Below are 13,252 nucleotides of genomic sequence, written 5' to 3' on the forward strand. Positions count from 1 at the left end.
ATGCCAATGATAGAAAATCTCATTTAAAATGAGTGAAGGCTGTCCCAGTGTTGTCTTACATCGGCGTTGCATCAGGCGATGAGACATTGGTTCAATTAGTGATGACTGACAGGCCGCCTCACTGTGGAGCTTTTCGTCCCCGTTGTCCCGACTCCATCCATGTAATCTGACTCATTGAGATGGTTGGCATGAAGGTGCACTATGTGTTGTCTTTGTTTCATGTTTTCACCTCATGCATGTGCTGTCATATGTCATGGATTTGACTTGGAGGCATTAAGAGTGATGTGTCACGATCACCCACAGCCTGTGAAAATACAACTTCCTGAAAATCTCTTTTAGTTTAGGCAGCCATTGTCTTAGAGTGTGGTGACACATAAGATTACCAAGATAAATGTTGGCACCAAACTGGCTGTTAAACTGGATTGGATTGTCATACATATGAGTAATTCTTAGAAAAAATACATAATTGAAAATAAAACATACAAAATCAACTTTTTTCTGACAATTCGGACTTTTCTCCGAATTCTGAGGCTACAAATTAAAACGGTTAGACACGATCCAACAGACTAACCAGGCGACACAGGGGTAGCAGTCTATAAGACAACTTATCCAGTGAATGGACCTTCAAAAGCCACTTAAAACAGTCCACAGACTCAACGGGTAGAGGAAGGATCATCCAAAGAGTAGGAGGTGCTTTAACATGATTTTGCAGGATTTTGTGGGAAGCCAGTGGAGAGAAGGAAGAACAGGGGTGATGTGAAACCAACAGATGTATAACCTGGCAGCTGCACTTTAAAGCAGTTGAAAAGAAGCTTGACTGAGGCATGTTTGAAGGGAGTTTACTAGTCGTCTACTATGATGACTAGGTGCAGGATATTTGTTACTGTGGCCATATTTCTTAGCTTGAGAGGTTCATATATCTGCCAAGAGTATTACCAAACTCGTGGGTTTGATCTAGGTTGGTATCAGCCAGTTTAGGCTGGGTGTAGGTAGTGAAAATTTAGTGACATCCAACTTTTGTTGGTGGCTGAAGTGACAGCTGGCATAATATATTAGATGACATCTGGTATTAGCTGCTAGCTGCGGATTGGCCGACACATTCCCTAATTCTGGTGCCTAGAGGTGACCGTGACACAAGAAATGGGGGTGTTTAGAATATGAATCCAATAATCTTGTCTCTTGTCTCTTTTTTTTTTCTTTTATTTGCATTCATGGTAACACCGCCCTCTGCTTGCTCATTTTTTTTCCTCCTTTCCTCTCCGTTTACCCAATTTCTATCTGCCATTATTTGTTCCCTTCCCCGATCTGGCTCTAGAGCCTGCTGCTAAGGAGGCGGAGGTCCCCCGCCGCTTCTCTCTCACCTCCTCTCTTGCCTCTTCTTCCTCTGCCTCCTCCTTCGCCAAGCGACGCACAAAAGGTACCTGATTAGTCCGAGCCTTCATTTCGCAGTTTCTATACTTACTTGCTCTTCATATCCTGTTCACATTTGCTATTCTTGCATGTACAGTACATATACATGTTAATCATAACTATTACAGCAGATTTCCTTGTCATGCGGTGCTTGAAGAAGATGGAATAAAATTGCATTCTTTGTCATACACATCTCTAAAAATTACAGTCAATTACAATCCCTACAGTTCTTTTTCAAGAGGTGTCATTTCCGGTATAATTTAACCACTTTTCCTATCATGACTATGACCTGCTTTGCTATTGTTTCTCTGCATATGCAGAACAGTGTCACCAGAGACAAAAAAATGGAAGTAAAAAGCAAAATAACAGAGTGGTAAAGGAGAAGGAAAAAAAACACATTTCCAGTAATGTGTGGGTTTGTGAGTTAATCCACTTTGATTATGTTTAAATGTCCAACTAAATATGTTGGTACAAAAAAGTTTGGTGTCTATTGATAACATCCTTTTGTGACAGCTATACAGTGGTGATTTTTTTAATATCTTGCTCATTTTAATTATGTTAAAGTTTCACATACATAGGTGTAACAGGTGGTTAGGTCTAGACATTAAAACTACTTTGCTTGGTTTAAAATATTTAGGTTACAGTTAAGCTTAGTCAAAAAGTAATTGATGTTTTCACTTTGAATACATTGACTGTTCTGCTCCATCTTCTGATTATGTATACGCTGTCTTATGCATTGTTTCACATCAACATAACAAAGTTCTCATTAGATTTCTTGCTCACGTTCTACATTCAACATCCACCAGGGGGAGCACTGCAAGCCAAATTAGCTAAATAATGCTAAATGATGTGATTCTTAATCTTCATAGTATCACTGCTAATAAAATACTGCTAATAAACATTGGGCTTAAGTACAGATGCTGTCAATCAAACATTTAGGACCCTCCCACTCCAAGGGGCTGAGAAATCACATGAACATGCCATGCACAGTTGGGTGATACAGACCAGCAAAGGTTTATTTTGTGTTGGGAAAAACACCAGCAATCGTTGTTTTTTTCACACTCTCCAACTGAATATGTAGTGAAATGTGTTGCATATTTTTGTTGTTATTGTTAGTCTGCTGTGTTGAGCATTAGACTTAGAACTAATAAGGAGAAATTTGAGAAAGTCTCTTTAGCTGAAATTGCACAGTGAAGTTTGAAAAATGGCTCCTAAAAAGCTGTATCTGTGTATGTAAGATCACAGTGTAGTTATATTTTTTGTTTTTTTGTTTTTTTATTCACTAAAGCCCTAAATGGAAATCATTGGCAGTAATATAACTGATGGGTGTGAATCCTGTTTAGATGCTTTAATTGGTTTCTGAAATGTGGGTGTAAGGAATTATTATTATTATATAGAATTATCACACATACTGTACACACACTTCACATCAAAGTCTAACATCTAAAGTTAACTTTGATTGACTTGATTTACGTGTGCACACATTGCAATATGTCCTCAAGTCATTTACCTGTAATATGTAACCTCACAAGACATATTTCTGAGCAAAATTAAAGAAGCATCTTATGCCTATATTCCATCAGGCTCATAGTCAATCAGCTGCAGACAATTAAAATCACTGAGCCGAGGAGATCTGATAACACTCTTCCTTATAAAAACATTGTTTTCTATATACACTTTTTGTTTTTGTTCTGTCACTAAAACCAGATGCACAGAAAATCAGGATTCTTTTCTGACGATGCTCATTAGATCATAAATGTACATGCTAATGCTACTGTTATTCCTCCTGCCCAGGTCCCCTCTCTGCTAGCATAAAGAGCAAGAGACATGAGATAAAGAGTGACCCCACTCCATTTGGTTATGAAGGTACACAGGGATGGTGCTTGGTTTATTAGATACATGTTTTTGTGTGGGTTAATATTCGTTTTTTATTCTAAGTCTTGTGTGTGACTTTCTATATTTCTTTCTTGCCTGCTCTGTGGACTAGTGTTGTGATCTGTGACCGTTTTATAATGCATGAGCATCAGACACACTTTTTTTTGTTATACGTGTGATGCGTTCAAGCATTCTGCATGAGTAGACTAGACTTGGGTTTGAGCCGCACTTTTGAAATTGTTGTTCGTGGTGTGCTGTGAATGAGTAACTGTGATGAAGAGGTCGGTATAAAGCATTTGGCTTCCCTCCAGATACTTTGCGTGGTGCTATGGCTGCGGTCGGGAAACGTCAGAGCATGACTATGACTAGCAGCAAAGCTACTGCTGCTGGTGGCACCTCAGTCGTCCCTAGATCCACCTCCCAACCAGGTAACTGCAGGGGGAGGACTCAGCCTTCTCTGTCAATTGTCGTGCTGTCTATGTAAAGGAATTGTTGTGTGTGAGTGTCTTTTATGTCTCCCAAACTCTTTTTATTACCGCACTTTATTATTTTTTCAGTGTGCACACCACAGGTCGACGTTTGGAACTATGAATCTTTAAACCCTAAAAAACAACAATAGGTTTGCTCCAAGAGGCATGGTTGCTTTTGAACAAATGCCATTCATCATTGCCAAAACTGTAGAAACACAGCTCTTGAATGCATCATGTGGGACATATGGTGCTATAAAAAGTGGCTAGCTGATGTTACAGACAACACACTAGTACAAAATCCTAATATTAACCAATACTACCAATGAATATATTAACTGCATAGGTGGTTTTATTTTGAAATATCTTAAAAAAATCATAAAACTAATTGCCTTCCAGTATAAGCTGCCTGCCTACACATACACACATAATTGGTGTATAAATCAACTGATTTGTGTTTGCAGTAGTTTGCATTTTCTGCTACTCACGTGTCATTTCACACTGTTAATGGTCACTAGTGACATATTAGCAGACGTCACCTGATCACTGCAAGAGTCCACGTTAGGAGGTAGGCTGTGGTCCATGGTGGCACTACACGACTTTTTGTAAGGAGTGTAGAGTTCCCCCCCCCCCCCCCGTGATGGCATGCCAAAGCAAATCAGTAGAACCTACAGTTGCATGAAATGGCACACAAACAGCTAAAAAAAATGCATAGTAACACACAGTAAGAAATTGCCATGTTTTGGTGATCTTGCTCACAGAACTCACAAGCAACCAACTTGTGACCGAAATTCAGTGAACATGTGGCTGCAGATGACATGAGAAAATAAATCCCACATGGCTAAAATGACAAGTGTGCTGTGGTGATGCGCCTGATTTTTAAACAGGATTTAGTTTTTTTTGTTTTTTTCTGAAGAGAATGTGAGGCAGTATGTGAGTGTTTTGCAGACACTGTAAACAATGATTTGTATAATTTTCCTAATTGGTGAGTGCTCATATTTAATTTTTGTTTTTGTCATGTTTTTTTAAATGACATTTTTTTCATTGTAATGTCTGCATTCTGTACGAGAGAAATGAATTCACACGACAATTATGCTATTTTCATAAGATAAAAGACTTCTTTATAAATTGAACAGAAAAAATCCACCTGCTGCTCGTTTCTGAATGCATCATAATTGACTTTTCTGACAGAAAATGTAATTAAATATAACCTTGCTGTAGTCCAACTTTATTCTGTACATCTTAATTAAAAATTTGCCAAAAATAAGGCATTTATGGTAACAAGGACGAAAATTCAAAAGGTCTGTTCCACATGATACTCCTGATTTTTTTTTAAACTTTTTTTCAGAAAAAAAAAAATAACTTTCGTATGTATTTATGTCTTTATAACTTTGTTATACTATACAGCAGCCATATCTGACTACTATCTTCTTGTAGCTATAATTTTGCTGTTTCCATAAAGGTGCAGGACTTGATATTGCAGTGCACAGTGCAATGCAAAAAACAAAAATGCTTTGACTTAGAAAGGATTCTGTGCAACGCATGCCATACTTGCTACTTCTCAAACTTTTATGATGAAAATACTGTACTTTACTGTATAGGTTCCCTAAGCACCATCGCCGAGATGATTGTCCTTCTTGTGTTAGTTAATAAAGTGTGTTAATGCCCCTCAGGCTGGACCCAGCGGCGCCTCCTTTCCATGGACACAGAGGACTTTGAGACGATTCCCTCCAGCGCAGAGGAATCCTCCAACTCTTCAGATGAGGAAGGCAACAATAAAAATGTAAGTAGCACTCAGAATGGAAGTTTAAAATGTACATATTTAATAAACATAGTATGGGTGGTTTTCTGATTCTTATCTTTACAACTCTAACAAATGAATGGATAAAAGCAAGGTGTGAGTTCAGCACTATTTTAACATGATCAAACCTTGGTCCAGGTAAAAAAAGAAACTTATCCCGTCCATCAGGCCTGTCTGAGAATCACGTCAGCCTTCACATAAATCATCATGTTTTATCACTACCTGCCCCTCGGCAGCTCTCGTTTCCTCTCCACTCATCCTTCACTTTCCCTCTAAATTCCCTTTCAATCCCCCCCTGAAGGAGGAGCACTCTGCTTCTTAATTATTTCCCATGGACTTGTGCCTTGTTAGCAGCAGGAACTGACCACTTGACATTTAAGAAATGAGGGAGAGAGGAAAATGGGGGAGGATTTTTATCTGCACATGTCTGCTGGATGTGCCCTTTCCATATCCATTACAATCTGTGTGATGTACAGTAGAAGGCCACACGAAGGCACAACAGAAACACACCGTCCTGTAAGCCGACACAAGGAATTGACATTTGCGTCATGCAACCAATGGCGCATTAATAACTTCATGGTGATCAACAGAAAAAAAAAAGTCTCACCTTTGGTTGCCACTTGTAGACATCAAACTTTCAAAACTCGACTTAAATGCATGTTTATTTCTGCAGGGTGACAGATTCCGGGTGCAACTGACCTACGAGTCTCGTGAGCCAAAGGACCTGTCTCTGGAGACGGGGGACCTGGTTCAGTTTCTGGAGGAAGCAGAGAATGGAAACTGGTAAGCTTCTTCTGGATCCACCATTGTTTTTTTTTGTTAGCTTGTGTTTATTCAAGCTCATTGTTCTTGGTTTGGATGCAGATCCTTTAGCATGACATTTGAGTTCATGTCCAAGCATGTTGTCTGTACAGGTGTTTTATGTGCAAACTTGAAGGATTCTACAAAATACAACCACCTAGAAAGGACAAGTGGTCCATGAAAGAACACCACACCTCCTGCATCCTTGGCTTGAATGAGAATTGCGCACAATAATTGAGAGAATGTAGCCCTGAATTGTAGAACTTTGTGGGGGGGGGAAACTACTGTTGTTGCATACCCATACCCATACCCAGAAAGACTAAAGCAGGGAGTGCAACTTGGAAGCATACCATCTTAACACAACATGATTTCACTGCCTCAGTGTGATTTTATATATAGAGAGTTATTATGATTAATTTTCTTCAGTTCTGCTCTGATGGTCTCTTAGAGGTGTCAATCATCTAAATTGACCAAGGAGCTCCTTTAAGAAGGAGATAATGGGCTTATTTTACCCTTTTAAATGAAATTTTTTTGTTGACTGTAAACATCCTGTACATATTTCACAGTGAAAGCTCAGAGACTCTAAGGCTGCATTCCGGCTGTGCTGCTTCCTTTGTGCGACCTTAGTTCCAAACAGGAGCATTTCAGAGGCATAGCACATCCAAGTACTGCCTGTCTGGACCATAGTCTTCATGTAAAAATCACCTACATATATACAATGTATGCACTGGACTTCGGCCATACATAAGTTTGAAATATGCTATCAAGAAGAAGAGCATTGCTTTGCCACCCTAGTTTACTTTTCTCCCACTTTGTCTGCACACAAACTTTATTATAATGCAGGCAAATCCCCAATAAAGCCTTTGTCATTTATACTTATTTTGTTTCTGTTGTTAGAAAACAAAGCAGATTAATTTAGCGTCCATCAGACTTTTTTTTCTCACATGCCAACATGCCATGAGTCCATCGCTGGCATTTTCTTCTCTGTTTTGTTCCTGCTCACTCTGAGATTTTGTCCCAGCCTCAAAGAGACTGTAAACCAGTTCTGCAACTTACGTTCATGACAAGCAACACATTTTAAAAGGGAGCACTGTCATACATCTAGGGTCATATTAAGCACTTCGAGAAAGCTCAATTGGCTGTACTACTATTGCTTACCAATGGTACTGTATACTGCTGTGCTGTTCAGAGTGTGCTAATCATTAAGCCTTTAGAACATTGATAATGACATCAGCGTGTCTGAATTACAAAGTAATAAAATGCAGTACAACAACATATTATAGTGTTAATAACATTTTAAATATGAAAACAAAGAAATAAGTCTTTCAGAGAGATGGCGCCTGATGCAGTTTTCCGCTTCCACTCCTATCTGTAATCTTTCCACGTACTGCGGCTCCCCTAGTTAAAAGTCTATGAGTCTCTTAAAATTGGTCCACATTAATCAACCGAGCTCAAGAAAGGAAATGAGACTAATGCAACAGCTTTCCCTCCGCTGCCCCACTCTCTCTCTCTCTCTCTCTCTCTCTGGAAGGATTAAAGGCTCAGCGTGTCTTGTAAGGAATTAAAATTTCATTGACTGTAACTTTACCCTGATGACGCAGTGGGAGACAACAAAACGTGTGACTAATGGTTTATTGCCAAAATCATGGATGAAAACACAATAGCTTCAGATGAATAATAAATCTGTTGTATTCACCGCACCGACACCACCATTTATGCTTTCCACGGAGTGACAGGAAACCAGCGGCTGCCTCAAAGCTTCTGGAATCTAGCTGAAAGAATGTTTTGGACTGGCTTGCATTTAGAAGTGATGAATACTGTTAGATAAAAGCTCAACTTGCTTTGAATATGCTCATTTTTCATCAGCTCATGCATATTTAAGCTCTTAAAACCGTCTCCTGTCGTCCTCATCTGAGGGGTTTCTACACTTAAAGGTCTCACTCACTCGTACTCGTCTCTCCTCGAGGAACATGAAGAATTTATACATCCTTTCCTTTTCTTTGGCTTTCTTCTGTTGTATGAAGTCTGCTTATAGGCGCCGCAACTTCCGAAAAGTGTGTGTCTACATGGATTCCTGCGTGTGTTGTGTACGGTCACTTTTTCCATCACAATCGTTAATGAGCTCACTAACATGCCCCTCCCATGAGCGTGTTTACACCTTTACCAATTTAGCCTTTCCAAATACAGTGTCTGTGACAGGGCTGAGAACGCATTAGCACGTTCAACCACATCCTGTCAGCACTCATTTACAGTATGAGCAGAAAAAAAGAGAAATAATTTGCTCTCATGTGGAATGTAAGACTCTGGCAGTGACTTCCCGTGTCCTCAAAGTTTTTCAGAAGGACAGAGACCTGGAGGAGGATCAGTTTTGTCCGATGTGTCCAAAGATTAGATGATGTGACAAATGAGACAAATGCCAGACTAGTATTAGTTTGTAACATCATTTTGTGCTAATTGCTAATGAAAAGATTTAATGTCAACTGCACAAATGATCTCAGGTAGGATGACGTTAAAATACTGCATTAGTCTTAACTGATGTGTTTTGAGGCCTAGTGAACTACCTATGTATTACATTTACAGTATGGAAGTTGGGATATCTTCATCTGGTGTCGTGCAGACACAATTGTATCATTACTTGTCCTGCAGGCCAGCAAAACGAAACAATTTTCCTCAATGCTTTTGCTCTTACTCTGTCATTGTATGATACCAGACTGGCATATACAGATAAGCAAAATGCAGATTTGATGGCTATTTTAGCAAACTATTGATGGCAAAGGTGTGCACAGCCATTTCTCATGCACACCCATTTCCAGCTCATATTTAAGAATAGCTCTTCCCAGCACTAGAGACACCTTGAGTGTATGTTGACCGGTTAAACACATCAAAATCACTTAAAACCCCTTCCACCCCAAGCCCATTTTAAGCACAGATCTGTGCCTCTAGGGCAGACCTGGGCAAAGTACGGCCCACGGGCCAAACCTGGCCCCCTTGTGACTTCGCTTAGGCCCATGGACCATCCACCCACAAATGAATAAAGGCAGCAAAAGTCAACTGTTGAGCATGGAATTAGTGGTAAAACCTTCCCAACCCCCTTTGTCTCTTCCCTGCTGCAGTACTGCAGTCATTCCATTCACTCTTTGGAGAGACACGGTTGCGCTGTCTATACTTTAAAAATGCAGCTTGACTAAGCTGAAATGTATGGTAAAGTGTGCAGAAACTCCATGGTGTGCAGAAACTCCACGGTGCATTCAGATGTTACCGCCCTGCTGCAGTTGATGAGCAATTTCCCCCTAATAAAGTATTTCCTTGACATCTGCTCACAGTTAAAAAGAACAATTCTTGCCCGACTTGATATTGGGATTTGGGACTTTTTTTAAATTAGTCTGAACTTGTTTCCAGTAAAAATATCTTCACATTATCTGGGCTGCTCTGCACTGTATGTGCGCAGAAGTACAACCAATGCACACTGAAAGTAGAGATGGACACACACACAAGGCAGGGAGAGGACAGAGGAGTAACCAGTAACTGACAGCAAATGACTCCTACAATGATAAAAAGGTAACAAGAGCATATTTATAAAGGGAGATATGTGCCAGTGGTCTCCAATTTATATTATTATTAATGAAAAAATGTGGCCCTTTTCTTATGAAAGTCTATGTCTATGTGTGTTGCATGTGCATTTATTCACTGTATATTATTAGTAGCAGTTCTTCCATTTAAACATCTAAACATTTTGCTATTAGGAACTGTATGTTTTGTCCTTTTATCCAGATCTGAATGAACCAACGGGACCTGTGACATAGTGTTTGTTCACCTGTACTCCCCTCCTGCCTCTTTATTGTGTTTCATGTTCTAGGCTAGTCAAGAACCTTTTAACAGAGGAGACAGGGCTGGTCCCTTCCAGTATACTACAAACAGCATCTGAAGGAGGTCTCTCAATTAAGTAACAAAACTGCTATGTCTAAACTAACCACTGGCGGCATTGCTGTAACTCACTCACTCACTCACCCTCCCTTCCTTTACTCCCCTACTCTCAATGGTTAGCGGCATGAAGCAGGATTTATAAGAGGGACAGGATAGGGATCAGGTCTGATGGAGTGGATTGGGATGGAAGAGCTTTGTTAATGCCTCACTCATTGCAGCACATTCCATTTTCATCTCTGGCTTTCTCCATCACACATGTTTGGAATGGACTACATTTGAGAGCTTATTATCTCATGTTCTTGTATATTATGTGTTGAAGTGCCTATACCTAAAAAAAACATATCAGAAAAACCAATGGCCAAATCACAGATATGCTTAATGATCAGGTTAGCTTTGCTATAGCTCTAACATTACCTTAGATAAGCTGAAAAAGTTCATTCAAACTAAACCCAGCCCAGTCACACAGTGAAGTATGTAATGACTAAGTTGGTTCACAGCACCAGACATGATAGTTTCAAAATAAAGGCACAATGACGGTGAGATTCTTTAAAGCTATAATGAAGCTATAAACTAGCAATGCAGGTCTTATGTCAACCCTTTGGTTGATATTGGTTCCCCTTTACAAACACATGAACAGAAAAACTAACAGACAACCCCAAAAATCTAGACCTCCAGCCATGGCTGCAACCAGTACTGAGCTCTACAGTCTAAAAACTACAAACCAAACAGGGGAATCGAAGTCCCAGTCTTTTGGCTAAAGGTCCTGTATGTGACTGGATCCAGCTCCTATAGCCACCCTTCCTGTCATTGTTTACATCACAGACCTGAAACATTATTTTACACTCATGTCCTTTATTCTGAAGCTAATAAGGCTGTGTCTGGGCTAGGACCAAACACCAAATGCTGCAGTCATTGAAGGCAGGTTTACGCACTTTTACTATATATAGATCATTTTCCAGATCTATGCATGTGGCCATATTTATGCAGAAATATAGAAACTTCTGAAGGCTTCACAAACCTGGTATATAATCTAAATTACTGTGTGAATTATGTTTTTGCCAAAAAACATAAAGTGTACTTAGTGACAGCCACTCCTGGATCCTCTTTATCTCCCCTCACTTCAGTGTCTGCTCTGTCTTTGATCCATCTCTCCACCATCTCCCTGCCTTAATGCCGCCTTGAAGGCTGGTCCTTGACGTGTTTGTTGTGGCCTTGCTTGTATTGCTATGGTGCTGAACCTCTTCAAAACAACCAGTCCTTCCTTCTCCTCACTTACCCTCTTTTTTTTTCCTCCTCTCACTTCACCTTCCTTTGCCATTGTTTTTAACGTACTTGAAGCAGACAGACCTCCATGCTCAAGCACCTGACCTTCAGTATTTTTGGTTAAGTGGATCCCATTTGCAAAAAAAGCCCTCTTCACCTGTCTGTATTGATTGCCCCTGTCCGCCTCCCCTCTGTAATTCTTAATGCACAGGCTGATGTTGTTGCAGACGAATGGCTCACTGTTATGCCTACGCTTGATTGTTTGGTTATTTTTTGTTTCAGCACTGCAGTCTGGATCTTGTGTTTCTCCATGTTTGTTTTGTGGATAAAGCTGACTTTGCTCTTTGTTCTTTTTCAGATATCTTCAGTGATCTGTGTACAGCAGCGCTTTCCGACTCCGATGAAAACGAAGCAAGCACATGGGGAGATGTGTCCCAGGACAGCAAATGAGCATGGCTGCCTGGTGTAGTTCACCACCACAAATATCTATTTGGTTGAATGGCAAAATGATAACTGGTAGTTTTTCAACTGTACTTTCCAAAGCGGGACGACTGTAAGTTTTCTACTTGTAGTTCTCCTTGATTGGACTACAAATATGGCCTGCTATTGTTTTTCAACTGTTTTTCACATAAAACTGGAACATTAACATGCTTGGATGACACAGTTGGAAACCCATATCCAATTTTTAATTCAATTCTGCGGGGAACTGAAGAACTGCGTGGATGTTACCTCTGAACTTCAGATGACGTACTGTAGAAAATGCTGGATAAAAATTGAATCTTTGTTCTGATCTGAATAACCTTAGGGAAAAGTGATGAATTGTTTTTAGCTGCTACCCTGCACTGAAGCAGAATTGTCAAACCAGGTTCTGGTCCTGTCTGTTGTCACTTTTTTAACTGTGTCACCTCTTCAGGTCCTAGAGTCCTAGAGACCATTATGTTTTTCTTCATTATATCATGTCACAGTATTTAGACCTAGGGCAGGGTAGGAGATTTCATTCTGATGCACTTTTTGTTAAATTAGTGTAACTTCTCTTTACAATCCGATAGCAACCAATTAGTTCGGCAGTTTCGCATTAAAATGAAGAATATGAATCATCCAGTGAAGCTATAAAATGCTAAAAACATCAGCCAATCCTACGAGGCGCCCCTGCGCATATAGTTGGCTGGTTGCCACTCTCTTCCTGCTCTGCGTGCACCAGAGAGGTACGTGCATGATGGCCGAAGTCACAGACTGGTTGAGAGGCTTCGGGGTGAACTCCGAGAGAACGAGAGGTGTGTGTTTACTTTCACAATCTGGCTGACTCTCACTGAGTTTTCAAAATCTCCTACCCTACCTTTAACTCTTTTTGCACACTTTTTTTCTTCCTCATTAATATCTGTTGACTCAATACACAATCAAATATGTCGACGAAGTCTTACCCCGTTGGCATGTTCCATCTTTATTCTGCTGATCTTTGTCCTACTTTTGCTACATGTAACCATGTAATGAGCGTCAAGCCCCATTTTGGCAGAATCACTCAGTAGTATCTTCTCCAAACAAAAGGTGGACAGTGATGGAAACATGCAGATGGTACGCCCAGTTTTTACAGCAGCCAAAAAGCTCCTATAAACATTGATCTGAAACCACTCGAGAGTGACTGCTGGTTTCTTGGTCACTTTTCTGAACAAGGCACCACTTGCGCCTGTCTATATACACACTGTTAGCTTAG

General features: G+C 40.1%; 1 protein-coding gene across 3 annotated transcripts in view; it reads left to right on the top strand.

The window, feature by feature from the left end:
- Nucleotides 1–12,621, top strand: part of mcf2l2 (MCF.2 cell line derived transforming sequence-like 2) — a 67,368-nt gene extending 54,747 nt beyond the window's left edge. For 2 of the 3 annotated variants that reach the window (XM_028403374.1, XM_028403373.1), the window contains exons 28-31: nt 5,426–5,535; nt 6,227–6,336; nt 10,211–10,284; nt 11,900–12,621. In XM_028403374.1, coding sequence (XP_028259175.1) covers nt 5,426–5,535; nt 6,227–6,336; nt 10,211–10,284; nt 11,900–11,991 — 386 coding nt within the window. In that variant the 3' untranslated portion in view covers nt 11,992–12,621. The remainder of the gene's footprint in view (nt 1–5,425; nt 5,536–6,226; nt 6,337–10,210; nt 10,285–11,899) is intronic. The other variant, XM_028403375.1, reaches the window with a different exon arrangement.
- The last annotated feature ends 631 nt before the right edge of the window (nt 12,622–13,252 follow it).

This window comes from Parambassis ranga, chromosome 4 (genome assembly GCF_900634625.1).
Source record: "Parambassis ranga chromosome 4, fParRan2.1, whole genome shotgun sequence".
Taxonomy (NCBI): domain Eukaryota; kingdom Metazoa; phylum Chordata; class Actinopteri; family Ambassidae; genus Parambassis; species Parambassis ranga.